This window comes from Mustelus asterias, chromosome 33 (genome assembly GCF_964213995.1).
Source record: "Mustelus asterias chromosome 33, sMusAst1.hap1.1, whole genome shotgun sequence".
In the NCBI taxonomy this organism is placed as follows: domain Eukaryota; kingdom Metazoa; phylum Chordata; class Chondrichthyes; order Carcharhiniformes; family Triakidae; genus Mustelus; species Mustelus asterias.
The window spans coordinates 2,729,620-2,743,239 of record NC_135833.1 but is presented as its reverse complement, the minus strand read 5'-3'; the positions used below and the strand labels follow the sequence as shown (position 1 = coordinate 2,743,239).

The window sequence follows — 13,620 nt, the reverse complement described above, 5'->3', positions numbered from 1 at the left end:
TTGTCCCCGCACTGGGCGCGGCAGTTCCTGTGCGAGGCCAGCACACTCTTGACAATCTAATAGAAGTTCTTTAACAATGCCTTTTGTCGATGTGCAGCCTCTTTCAGCGTGTGGGTGGCACGGTGGGTTAGCACTGCTGCCTCACAGCGCCAGGGACCCGGGTTCGATTCCCGGCACGGTGGCACAGTGGGTTAGCACTGCTGCCTCACAGCACCAGGGACCCGGGTTCGATTCCTGGCACGGTGGGTTAGCACTGCTGCCTCACAGCACCAGGGACCCGGGTTCGATTCCTGGCACGGTGGTTGGCACGGTGGCACAGTGGGTTAGCACTGCTGCCTCTCAGTACCAGGGACCCGGGTTCGATTCCCGGCACAGTGGGTTAGCACTGCTGCCTCACAGCGCCAGGGACCCGGGTTCGATTCCTGGCTTGGGTCACTGTCTGTGTGGAGTTTGCACGTTCTCCCCGTGTCTACATGGGTTTCCTCCCACATTCTGAAAGACGTGCTGGTTAGGGTACTAAATTCTCCCTCAGTGTAACCCGAACAGGCGCCAGAGTGTGGGCGACTGGGGGATTTTCACAGTAACTTCATTGCAGTGTTCATGTAAGCCTTACTTGTGACACTAATAAATAATAATCCAGAGGCCCAAGCTAATGCTCTGGCAAATTTATTAAATTCAATTGATAAATATAAAGCTAGTTTCATGGTCACCGTTACAGGGACTATCGTTGACTGTCATTTAAAAAAAAAAACCCATCTGGTTCACTAATGTCCCTTTAGGGAAGTAAATCTGCCGTCCTTACCCGGTCTGGCCTACATGTGACTCCAGAGCCCCCCACTCACAAACGTTGCTGACTCTGAACTGCCCCTCTCTGAAATGGCCAAGCGAGACACCCAGTTCAAGGGCAATTAGAAATGGGCAACAAACGCTGACCTTGCCCAGTGACACCCACATCCCCATGATAGAATTTAGCGCTGCTGCTTCACAGCTCCAGGGAGCCGGGTTCGATTCCCGGCTCGGGTCACTGTCTGTGTGGAGTCTGCACATTCTCCCTCGTGTCTGCGTGGGTTTCCTCCGGGTGCTCCGGTTTCCTCCCACAGTCCAAATATGTTCGGGTTAGGTTGATTGGCTGTGCTAAATTGCCCCTTAGTGTCCTGAGATGCGTAGGTTAGAGGGATTAGCGGGTAAATATGTGGGGGTAGGGCCTGGGTGGGATTGTGGTTGGTGCAGACTTGATGGGCCGAATGGCCTCCTTCTGCACTGTGGGGTTTCTATGATTTCTACGACAATCATTGACAATCCCTGCCTTCCTCGGTATGAATTGGTATGTTGCTCCTTTGCTGTGTTTATAATATTTAAAGTGTTTCCTTACTGTTCTTCTCCCTTAGTAAGTTACTACAGCCAGTCGTGAATGCACAAAATCCTTTTTCTTTACTGCATTAGCGCTTCCAAATGACTACCCCTTATTCTGTGGACCCTTATCCCAAACCCCAGCTCATTTCTGTCCTCAGTTGCCCCGGCAGATACTTTGCGTTCTCTCTCCCCTCTTTGTGTAAAATGTGTTTTTTGACACCAGCGTCAAGCCGTGGTTTCTGCTCCTGGTCACTGTCCGGTCCCTGGAGAGTGCACGTGTGTAGCTATTGGATGAGGGGGGGGCAGGTGCGGGTGGGTCCTGATGCTCTCCACAGTACCTGTCCTGCAAACCTGTGCATCCTTTATCTCCTGTGGTTCTGGAGGATTGCTGGCATTCATTTGAGCAGCACAGTGGGTTAGCACCACCGCCTCACAGCGCCGAGGGACCCGAGTTCGATTCCCGGCTTGGGTCACTGCCTGTTGCGGAGTTTGCACGTTCTCCCCCCCCCCCCCCCCCGGTGTCTTGTGTGGGTTTCCTCCGGGTGCTCCAGTTTCCTCCCACAGTCCCGGAAGACGCGCTGATTAGCGTGCATTGGGCCGTGCTAAATTCTCCCTTGGTGTAACCCGAACAGGCGCTGGAGTGTGGCGACCAGGGGATTTTCACAGTAGCCCCATTGTAGTGTTGATGTAAGCCCACTTGTGACACTGATAAATAATAAAAACAAAACCACCACGTGTTGGCACTCGAGCCACACGTCTTTCCGAATGTATGTCATGCACTTTGGAAGGAGGAATGGAGGAATAGACTGGGAGATGCTTAGGGAATCAGAAACACAAAGCAACTTAGGAGCCCTGGTTCAAGATTCTCTTAAGGTTAACGTGCAGGTTCAGTCGGCAGTTAGGAAGGCAAATGCAATGTTAGCATTCATGTCGAGAGGGCTAGAATACAAGAGCAGGGATGTACTTCTGAGGCTGTATAAGGCTCTGGTCAGACCACATTTGGAGTATTGTGAGCAGTTTTGGGCCCCATATCCAAGGAAGGATGTGCCGGCCTTGGAAAGGGTCCAGAGGAGGTTCACGAGAATGATCCCTGGACTGAAAAGCTTGTCGTATGAGGAACGGTTGAGGACTCTGGGTCTGTACTCGTTGGAGTTTAGAAGGACGAGGGGGGGGTGGGGGGGGATCTAATTGAAACTTACAGGATACTGCGAGGCCTGGATAGAGTGGACGTGGAGAGGATGTTTCCACTAGTAGGAAAATCTAGAACCAGAGGGCACAACCTCAGGCTAAAGGGACGATACTTTAAAACAGAGACGAGGAGGAATTTCTTCAGCCAGAGAGTGGCGAATCTGTGGAACTCTTTGCCGCAGAAGGCTGTGGAGGCCGGGTCATTGACAGAGATAGATAGGTTCTTGATTAATAAGGGGATCAGGGGGAAAAGGCAGGAGAATGGGGATGAGGAAAATATCAGCCACGATTGAATGGCGGAGCAGACTCGATGGGCCGAGTGGCCTAAATTCTGCTCCTAAGTCTTATGGTCTTAAGAATAGTCTGGACAAAGTCTGGGTTGGATTGATCAAAAGCTCCTCTTGCTGAACTGAGATTGGAGCCGTGCAGGTACCTAATCTGCGCAGTGGTGCTGAGTCTCACCGTCATTCTTTAAGGAGTGACAGATTAAACTGTGTTGAACTGATCTGCCCGCCTCGCCTGGTACCTTTTTGGTGAACGTGATTCTGTGTTTCTCCCAGCCCGCCCCCGCAACAGTGCAAGCTGTGGCTTTTGCCACCAAATAAACCTGCTGGACTTTAACCTGGTGTCGTTAAACTTCTTACTGTGTTTCTCCCCCCCCCCCCCTCAAACAGTGCAACGATTACGGCTGTCAGCACAGGAGAGGTCTGGCTTCGCCGCACAGACGGCACCAAAACCAAACTCTACGTCAGCCAGCTTCAGAAAGGGAAATACTCTATCCACAAGGCGTGACCCAGTGACACTAAAACCTCCGCCAACCCTGGCCGCCGAGGGAAAGCTATCAATTGCAGCAGCAGCAGCCGCAAAAAAAAAGGTTATAAATCGATTCTAGAAAATGGAAAGGGTATGCGTTGTTGGCGAGCCGCTTTCTGCCCAGGGTTTATACGAACCACCGGCACCGAGGAAACTCGGTGTGACTCCATTACGGAACCTCGCACGGCTCGAGGAGCGAATCAAATTCTCACTCCGGCCTCGAGGGAAACAAAAGAAGACTTTTGAGACAAGCGGCCGGCTTTTTTGGGGAGGCCGGATAAACAGAATTCCTCCCCCCCCCCCCCCCCCCCGCAGCCCCCTCACGCCCCAGTGCCTCCTCCTCCAGATTGCTGGCAAAATTCACCAGTGGCGGAGCCAAAAGAACGTCCTCGCACTTTTTCCCCTCTCTCTCTCTCTCTCTCCCCCTCTCTTTTGGTGACCCCACTCTGCACTAAGACTCAGATCCGCGCTGTGGCAAGCAACCGCAGAGTAATTTGGGAAAGAAGAACCTAAGTGGAGCCTGGCGTCCAACTTGCTTTATGGTCGTGGAGACAGACGGCAGAGCTCGACTGTGGATACAACTTACAATCGTACAGCACTTTTTTTTTTATATAAAAAGAAGAAAACACAGACCGACTCTCGTCCTGAGCACTAAACCATGGAGATCGTGTGAAAAAAGAAAGTTTATTTCAAATCTATTGAAGCTTTAAAAAAAAAAGACATCTATTAAAATAAATATTTGACAGTTGGGCTGCTGGCGATTCTTATTTCGACTGTAGTTGCCACCCTGGAAGCCCACAGCCTCTCTCTCTCCCGTTTGTACATTCCCAGGCACAGTCTCTGCACTCTTCCCAATTCCCACTCCCCTCCCCCCCCCCCCCCCTACACACACACACACACCCTTCCAATCCCCCCCCCCTTCGTGTTGGAAGATAGGAGAATCACCCAGTGTTTCCGTCCCCCCCCCACAGCTGCCGTGTGGAGTGTAGCTTTCAGGAAAGGAGTCGACGTGGCTGTGATGCCCTCGCTGTTGAATAGTTTGCAGAGTGGACTCGGGTGAGGGCACTGTGCCCCCCCAGTAGCCGTCAGCACCAGCCATGACGGGAGGGCGGAGAAAGGAAGCGACATCCTCTTTCGTCGGGGTGGCATTCATCAGCACCTCGGGGAGGGCACCCTGCCTTCACATCACCCCCCCCCCCCTCTGAAGCCATTCCCGGGCAGGGAGAGGTCGAACTGAGGTGCTGGTGGGTCTTGAACTCAGGACCAGCATGTAAACTCTCCCTGCGGCCATTAATTTAAAATAGTGCCACCATCGCCACCCGAAATGGGCGATGGGATTAACTGGGGAAAGATTGGGTCCATTTGGATTCTGTATCCGGGAAAGGGATTGGATCAACAATCAGATTACTGGCAGTGGGTTATTTCGTTGAGAGCCACACAATTATAATCTGACGTCTGTTGATCTTCTGAGCTTGTCACTCTCCTTTTCCTGGGGGTGGTTGGTGGGGGTGGGAGGGTTAGGCTGGGCGTCATAGCAGCCATGATGTGGAGATGCCGGCGTTGGACTGGGGTAAACACAGTAAGAGTTTTAACAACACCAGGTTAAAGTCCAGCAGGTTTATTTGGGTAGCAAATGCCACTAGCTTTTGGAGCGCTGCTCATCTGACTTAGGGTTACAAACCTGTTGGACTTTAACCTGGTGTTGTGAGACTTCTTAATCTGACGAAGGAGCAGCGCTCCGAAAGCTACTGGCATTTGCGACCAAATAAACCTGTTGGACTTTAACCTGGTGTTGTTAAAACTCTTACTGTGTCATAGCAGCTGCAGATCCAAACGTGAGGGAGAAGAGGTAGAGGACAAGGTTTTCTCTCTCTTGAAAAGAACAAAAACAGGTCTACGAGGTTGGCAGGACGTTTCGAATCCATCCTCTCCAACGCTGCAGCTGTGAAGAATTAACTCGAAATAGACTTGGAGAGAGACGCAGTGAGAGCATTTTCTTTCTTTCAGGCAGGAGATGGAAGAATGAATCCCCAGCACCACCCCCCGACTTCACTCCCTGTCCTTTGGCAGCGTTGCAATGACCATCTTTATCAACAGATTCCCCCCTCGAAGGTGTTCCATATCTTAATCGAGTGTATATCCTTAAAATCCCCGGTTACTTTATTTGCTCAGTTGTCCCATCACCGTCTGTGATGAGCGTACCTGGGAATAAGCTGTCACTGGTCTACGCACGCACACACACACACCTTCCTCCCAGTGCCATTATGGCTCTATATTTCTTCCCCCCAAGCTTTGAGCTTGGTTCCTGCTGACTGTGTTCAGAAGGCAGCACAGACACTGTTGGACTCCAGTGGCCTTTCGGATCAGGTTCAATCCCACATTGCAGGGATGGAACGGAATGGATAGTGGCTAATTTTTTTAAAATGTGGATACCAACATCTCCCCCCCCCGTCTCCCTCCTTTCCCAGGCCCTTCTACCCCGGCAGGCTGACTAGTCAACTGAAAAAGGAAGCCTGGCTTTGGTTCGGGATTGAAACGACTTGACATCTTGCCCGCGATTCTCCCACCCCCACCCCCACCCAATCCACAATTCCAGAGAATAGCAGAATGATTAGAGGAGGCCATTCAGCCCATTCTTTCTGTGCTGGAGCAATACGTCGAGTGACACACCCTCCCCGCGATCCTGCACACCGTTTCCAGCGAATAATACCATTTCTTCCCGAACGCTTCGCTCGAACCTGCCTGCGCCACGCTCGCGGGCAGTGCATTCCGAGCCCCAACGGCTTGCCTCAGGAACGTGTTTCTCCTCGCGTCGCCCCATGGCTTCCTTTGCCAGTTGCCCCTGCAATCTGCGCCCTCTCAATTCTCGCTCTTTCCACCGACACCCCTTCGTGATTTTGACTAACCTCTTATCAAATCTACATTACTAAGCGAGCCCAAATCTGCTGAAGATACAGTGCCTTCGATAAGTCCATTACTTTTCGTTCGTGATCTACCCCGCAGTCCAGTCTGAAGTCGTGGCCTCCAGGCAGTTCCCACTCCGTCTCTACCACTCCAGTTGCTGTTGGTACACTCAAAATGGCAGCATTTTTCCCCCACTGCCACCATGTTGGAGTTCCGAGTTGGAATTGTCACATGCCTGCATACTTAAAAAAAAATCTCCCGAAGATAAAAGATAGGATGTTGCCATATCCATGGCAGTTCTTTGGTTAGTCCTTTGCGTGAACATGTCCCGTGCTTTTTAAGCAAAGCCGCCATCTTGAGTGTGTCAATCTTCCCCACACACCCTTTTGTTTTTTTCAGAAAAAGAGCAAATCGATATAAAAAGACAAATTGGACAATTAATACTCCCGCCATGTGAAACGGGACGGCGGCAAAATTTAGACGCCTTTCCCTCACTTTGTTTCTCAGAATATCCAATAGGTTGTTTCCACAAATTAAAACCAGTGTTAACATTTGATAACGTGCTTCTTTCGAGGGTCTGGCTGGCCGGGGAGGGATGGATGGATGGATGGATGGGGGGGGAGGGAGGGAGGTAGGGGGGGGGGGATTTTTTTGTTTCCTCGTCGCGTTGCCCGCCCTGCGGTCTAACTCCTCTTCCGCCGTACGCAGATGTTGTGGCGCCGTGTGGGCACAAAGCCCTGGTAGCAGGTGCAGCGGTACGATCCCACGGTGTTGCTGCAGCGGGCGTTCTTGCACAGCAACCGCTTGCGATGAGGTTCTCGGCACTCGTCGATATCTGTGGGTCGAAGGGGAATGCGGGGGGAGTCAGTGGTGACAGTGACAGCAGGTGCAAACACTGTACTGTACAAAATACACGGGCCGGATACGTCCGCCTCCAGCCATAATGGTTATAAAATCGTGGACAACAGCGTTCCCGCAGTTCCTGACGCATGTGTGTGTTGAGAAATGTGGAATATTGGCAACGGAGGGGAAAACGCTTTGTTCTTGGGTCACGATTTCTGCAGCCAAGACACCAGGCGTGGCACGGTGGCACAGTGGGTGAGCACTGCTGCCTCACAGCGCCAGGGACCTGGGTTCGATTTTGGCCTCGTGTTTGTCTTGTGGAGTTTGCACATTCTCCCCATGTCTGCGTGGGTTTCCTCCCCGTGCTCCGATTTCCTCCCACAGTCCAAAGATGTGCGGGTTAGTTGGTTTGGCCATGCTAAATTGCCCCTTAGTGTCCAAAGATGTGTAGGTTAGTTGGTTTGGCCATGCTAAATTGCCCCTTAGTGTCCAAAGATGTGTAGGTTAGGTGGATTGGCCATGCTAAATTGCCCCTTAGTGTCCAAAGATGTGTAGGTTAGGTGGGTTGGCCGTGCTAAGTTGTCCCTTAGTGTCCAAAGATGTGTAGGTTAGGTGGGTTGGCCATGCTAAATTGCCCCTTAGTGTCCAAAGATGTGTAGGTTAGGTGGGTTGGCCGTGCTAAGTTGTCCCTTAATGTCCAAAGACGTGCAGGTTAGGTGGATTGACCATGCTAAACTGCCCCTTAGTGTCAGGGGGATTATAGAATCATAGAAACCGTACAGTACAGAAAGAGGCCATTCGGCCCATCGAGTCTGCACCGACCACAATCCCACCCAGGCCCTACCCCTATATCCCTACATATACTAATCCCTCTAACCTACACATCTCAGGACACTAAGGGGCAATTTTTTTTTAGCACAGCCAATCAACCTAACCCGCACATTTTTGGACTGTGGGAGGAAACCGGAGCACGTGGAGGAAACCCACGCAGACACGAGGAGAATGTGCAAACTCCACACAGACAAGTGACCCGAGCCGGGAATCGAACCCAGGTCCCTGGAGCTGTGAAGCAGCAGTGCTAACCCACTGTGCTACCGTGCCGATTAGCAGGGTAAATACGTGGGGTTATGGGAATAGGGCCCAGGAGGGATTGTGGTCGGTGCAGACTCGATGGGCCAAATGGCCGCCTCCTGCACTGTAGAGATTCTATGAGTGACTATTCCTTCAACTCAGAAGACCAAGTTGAAATCTTGTCCAGACATGAACCTCAAAATCCCTTGTGCTGGCTTGAAAGTGTGCCAAGTGAAACGGGGTCTGGGCTGCGTTAACCCAGTAAGAAGTCTAACATCACCAGGTTAAAGTCCAACAGGTTTATTTGGTAGCAAAAGCCACACAAGCTTTCGGAGCGCTGCTCCTTCGTCAGGCGGGTGGGAGTTCAGTTCACAAACCAGGGCAGAGAAAGACTCAAACTCAATTTACAAAATAATGGTTGGAATGTGAGTCTTGACAGGTCATCAAGACTTGATTCGCTCTGAAGACTTGCATTCCAACCATTATTTTGTAAATTGAGTTTGTGTCTTTCTCTGCCCTGTTTGTGAACTGAACTCCCACTCGCCTGACGAAGGAGCAGCGCTCCGAAAGCGAGTGGCTTTTGCTATCAAATAAACCTGTTGGACTTTAACCTGGCGTTGTGAGACTTCTTACTGTGTTTACCCCAGTCCAATGCCGGCATCCCCACATCTGTGTTAACCCAACAGTGCTCTGGAAATTCTCTTCTGGAGCTGGGGGATGATGAAAGATTTATTGGAACAGTGCAGAGGGAGCTTTACTCTGTATCTAACCCCGTGCTGTACCTGTCCTGGGAGTGTTTGATGGGGACAGTGTAGAGGGAGCTTTACCCTGTATCTAACCCCGTGCTGTACCTGTCCTGGGAGTGTTTGATGGGGGACAGTGTAGAGGGAGCTTTACTCGGTATCTAACCCCGTCTATACCTGTCCTCGAAGTGTTTGGGGACAGTGTAGAGAGAGCTTTACTCTATATCTATCCCTGTGCTGTCCCTGTCCTGGGAGTGTTTGATGGGGGACAGTGTAGAGGGAGCTTTACTCTGTATCTAACCCCGTGCTGTACCTGTCCTGGGAGTATTTGATGGGGGACAGTGTAGAGGGAGCTTTACCCTGTATCTAACCCCGTGCTGTACCTGTCCTGGGAGTGTTTGATGGGGGACAGTGTAGAGGGAGCTTTACTCTGTATCTAACCCCGTGCTGTACCTGTCCTGGGAGTGTTTGATGGGGGACAGTGTAGAGGGAGCTTTACTCTGTATCTAACCCCGTGCTGTACCTGTCCTGGGAGTGTTTGATGGGGGACAGTGTAGAGGGAGATTTACTCAGTATCTAACTCTGGGCTGTACCTGTGTTTGATGGAGCAGTGCACGATGAACTCATGGTATGTACCGACTAATGAAGTGTTTAAATCATCTCATTTGACAATACTTCACATTGCAAAACAGAAACATGATGTGTCCAGTGTAAACTGACATAAAACAGGGAACCTTCATACGTACAACTGCAGTGGGTATTCCAGTTTCATACATACCTCTGCATTTTCCAGTGCCGTCCAGCTGGAAACCTTTGTAGCACTCGCACCTATTCCTCCCTCGGACGCAGCGTCCATGCCGACAGGAACACTCCTCGGAGTCATCATCGGAACTGTTATCTGAGCGGAGGCAAACGCGTCAGAGAAACCCCACAGAACAGTGGCCCTCCCTGAACCCTCTCCAGTAATTACTGGGGGGCTGAACAAAAAACAAAGAAAAGTACAGCGCAGGAACAGGCCCTTTGGCCCTTTAAGCCTGTGCCGATCATGATGCCCGAATTAAAGTATAAACAACCTTCTCCATAGAACACAGAAAAAATACAGCACAAACCGGCCCTTCGGCCCACAAGTTGCGCCGGTCATGTCCCTACCTACCTAGGCTTATGCATAGGCTTACCTATAACCCTCAATCCTATTAAGTCCCATGTACTCATCCAGAAGTCTCTTAAAAGACCCTATCGAGTTTGCCTCCACCACCATTGACGGCAGCCGATTCCACTCACCCACCGCCCTCCTGAGTGAAAAACTTACCCCTGACATCTCCTCTGTACCTACTCCCCAGTACCCTAAACCTGTGTCCTCTCGTAGCAGCCATTTCAGCCCTGGGAAAAAGCCTCCGAGAATCCACCCGATCTATTGATTGGCCAGGTTATAAATTGCCCCTTAGAGTCCTGAGATGCGTAGGTTAGTGGGTAAATATGTGGGGGTAGGGCCTGGGTGGGATTGTGGTCGGTGCAGACTCGATGGGCCGAATGGCCTCCTTCTGCACTGTAGGGTTTCTATGATTTTCTATGATACCTCTCAACATCTTGTACACCTCCATCAGGTCACCTCTCATCCTTCGTCTCTCCAAGGAGAAAAGACCGAGCTCCCACAGCCTATCCTCATAAGGCATGCCAACCAATCCAGGCAACATCCTTGTAAATCTCCTCTGCACCCTTTCAATCATTTCCACATCCCTCCTGTAATGAGGCGACCAGAACTGAGCACAGTACTCCAAGTGGGGTCTGACGAGGGTCTTATAAAGCTGCATCATTATCTCCCGACTCCTAAACTCAATCCCTCGATTGATAAAGGCCAGCACACCATACGCCTTTTTAACCACCTCCTCTCGGAGGCGGCACGGTAGCACAGTGGTTAAGGGCGGCACGGTAGCACAGTGGTTAGCACTGCTGCTTCACAGCTCCAGGGACCTGGGTTCGATTCCCGGCTTGGGTCACTGTGTGGAGTTTGCACATTCTCCTCGTGTCTGCGTGGGTTTCCTCCGGGTGCTCCGGTTTCCTCCCACAGTCCAAAGATGTGTGGGTTAGGTTGATTGGCCATGCTAAAATTGCCCCTTAGTGTCCTGGGATGCGTAGATTAGGGGGATTAGCAGGTAAAATATGTATGGATATAGGGGTAGGGCCTGGGTGGGATTGTGGTCGGTGCAGACTCGATGGGCCGAATGGCCTCTTTCTGTACTGTAGGGTTTCTATGATTTCTACCTGCGAGGCCGATTTAAGAGTCCTATGGACCTGGACCCCAAGGTCCTTCTGATCCTCTACACTGCTAAGAGTCTTACCCTTGATATTATACTCCTTCATCCCATTTGACCTGCCAAAATGTACCACTACACATTTATCCGGGTTGAAGTCCATCTGCCACTTCTCCGCCCAGTCTTGCATCCTATCTATGTCACGCTGCAGCTTCTGACATCCCTCCAAACTATCCACAACACCACCAACCTTCGTGTCGTCGGCAAACTTACCAACCCATCCCTCCACTTCCTCATCCAGGTCATTTATGAAAATGACAAACAGCAAGGGTCCCAGAACAGATCCCTGGGGCACACCACTGGTGACCGACCTCCATTTAGAAAAAGACCCATCTATACCCACTCTCTGCCTTCTGCAGGCAAGCCAGATCTGGATCCACAAGGCAACAGCACCTTGGATCCCATGCCCTCTCACTTTCTCGAGAAGTCTTGCATGGGGGACCTTATCGAACGCCTTGCTGAAGTCCATGTAAACCACATCTACCGCTTTTCCTTTGTCAATGTGTTCAGTCACATCAAAGAACTCCACCAGTCTCGTAAGGCACGATTTGCCTTTGACAAAGCCATGCTGACTACTTTTGAGCATACTAAACTTCTCTAAATGTTCATAAATCCTGTCCCTCAGGATCTTCTCCATCAACTTACCAACCACTGAGGTTAGACTCACCGGTCGGCAATTTCCTGGGCTATCCCTATTCCCTTTCTTGAATATAGGAACCACATCCGCAATCCTCCGGAACCTCTCCCGTCTCCATCGACGACGCAAAGATCATCGCCAGAGGCTCTGCAATGTCTTCCCTCACCTCCCACAGTAACCTGGGGTACATCCCATCCGGTCCCGGCGACTTATCTATCTTAAGACCATAAGACATAGGAGCGGAAGTAAGGCCATTCGGCCCATCGAGTCCACTCCACCATTCAATCATGGTTGATTTCAACTCCATTTACCCGCTCTCTCCCCATAGCCCTTAATTCCTCGAGAAATCAAGAATTTATCAATTTCTGTCTTGAAGACGCTCAACGTCTCGGCCTCCACAGCCCTCTGTGGCAATGAATTCCACAGACCTACCACTCTCTGGCTGAAGAAATTTCTCCTCATCTCTGTTCTAAAGTGACTCCCTTTTATTCTAAGGCTGTGCCCCCGCGTCCTAGTCTCCCCTGCTAATGGAAACAACTTCCCTACGTCCATCCTATCTAAGCCATTCATTATCTTGTAAGTTTCTATTAGATCTCCCCTCAACCTCCTAAACTCCAATGAATATAATCCCACGATCCTCAGACGTTCATCGTACGTCAGGCCTACCATTCCTGGGATCATCCGTGTGAATCTCCGCTGGACCCGCTCCAGTGCCAGTATGTCCTTCCTGAGGTGTGGGGCCCAAAATTGCTCACAGTACTCCAAATGGGGCCTAACCAGTGCTTTATAAAGCCTCAGAAGTACATCCCTGCTTTTGTATTCCAAGCCTCTTGAGATAAATGACAACATTACATTTGCTTTCTTAATTACGGACTCAACCTGCAAGTTTACCTTTAGAGAATCCTGGACTAGGACTCCCAAGTCCCTTTGCACTTTAGCATTATGAATTTTGTCACCGTTTAGAAAATAGTCCATGCCTCTATTCTTTTTTCCAAAGTGCAAGACCTCGCACTTGCCCACGTTGAATTTCATCAGCCACTTCTTGGACCACTCTCCTAAACTGTCTAAATCTTTCTGCAGCCTCCCCACCTCCTCAATACTACCTGCCCCTCCACCTATCTTTGTATCATCGGCAAACTTGGCCAGAATGCCCCCAGTCCCGTCATCTAGATCGTTAATATATAAAGAGAACAGCTGTGGCCCCAACACTGAACCCTGCGGGACACCACTTGTCACCGGTTGCCATTCTGAGAAAGAACCTTTTATCCCAACTCTCTGCCTTCTGTCTGACAGCCAATCGTCAATCCATGTTGATGCTATTCAAAATTTCCAACACATCCTCTTTCTTAATGTTGACAAACTCAATCTTCTCAGTCCGCCGCAATCCTGTAGTACAACCACCCAGGTCTTTTTCCACCGTGAATACCGAGGTAAAATATTCATTAAGCACCTCTGCTATTTCTTCCGGTTCTGTATAGACTTTCTCACCTTCACATTTTATAGGTCCTATTCCTTCACATCTCATCCTTTTACTCTTCACATATTTATAGAACGCCTTGGGGTTTTCCTTAATCTTACCTGCCAGGGCCTTCTCGTGACCCCTTCTGGCTCTCCTAATTTCTTTCTTAAGTCCCTTCCTACAAGCCGTATACTCATCTAGATCCCTATCATCGCCTAGCTCTCTGAACCTTTTGTACGCTTTCCTTTTCCTTTTGACTAGGTTCAGCACAGCTTTCGTGCACCACGGTTCCCGTAA

The 13,620-nt window shown here is 50.5% G+C and overlaps 2 protein-coding genes across 9 annotated transcripts in view; one reads left to right on the top strand and one right to left on the bottom strand.

The window, feature by feature from the left end:
• Positions 1-4,102, top strand: part of LOC144481801 (breast cancer metastasis-suppressor 1 homolog) — a 40,991-nt gene extending 36,889 nt beyond the window's left edge. For all 7 annotated transcript variants that reach the window (XM_078200948.1, XM_078200947.1, XM_078200945.1 and 4 more), the window contains one exon: positions 3,216-4,102. In XM_078200948.1, the coding sequence (XP_078057074.1) occupies positions 3,216-3,333 (118 nt within the window). In that variant the 3' untranslated portion in view covers positions 3,334-4,102. The remainder of the gene's footprint in view (positions 1-3,215) is intronic.
• ltbp3 (latent transforming growth factor beta binding protein 3) overlaps positions 4,020-13,620 on the bottom strand; it is a 238,262-nt gene continuing 228,661 nt past the window's right edge. For both annotated transcript variants that reach the window (XM_078200930.1, XM_078200931.1), the window contains exons 26-27: positions 9,694-9,813; positions 4,020-7,093 (exon numbers count right to left, since the gene is read on the bottom strand). In XM_078200930.1, the coding sequence (XP_078057056.1) occupies positions 6,942-7,093; positions 9,694-9,813 (272 nt within the window). In that variant the 3' untranslated portion in view covers positions 4,020-6,941. The remainder of the gene's footprint in view (positions 7,094-9,693; positions 9,814-13,620) is intronic.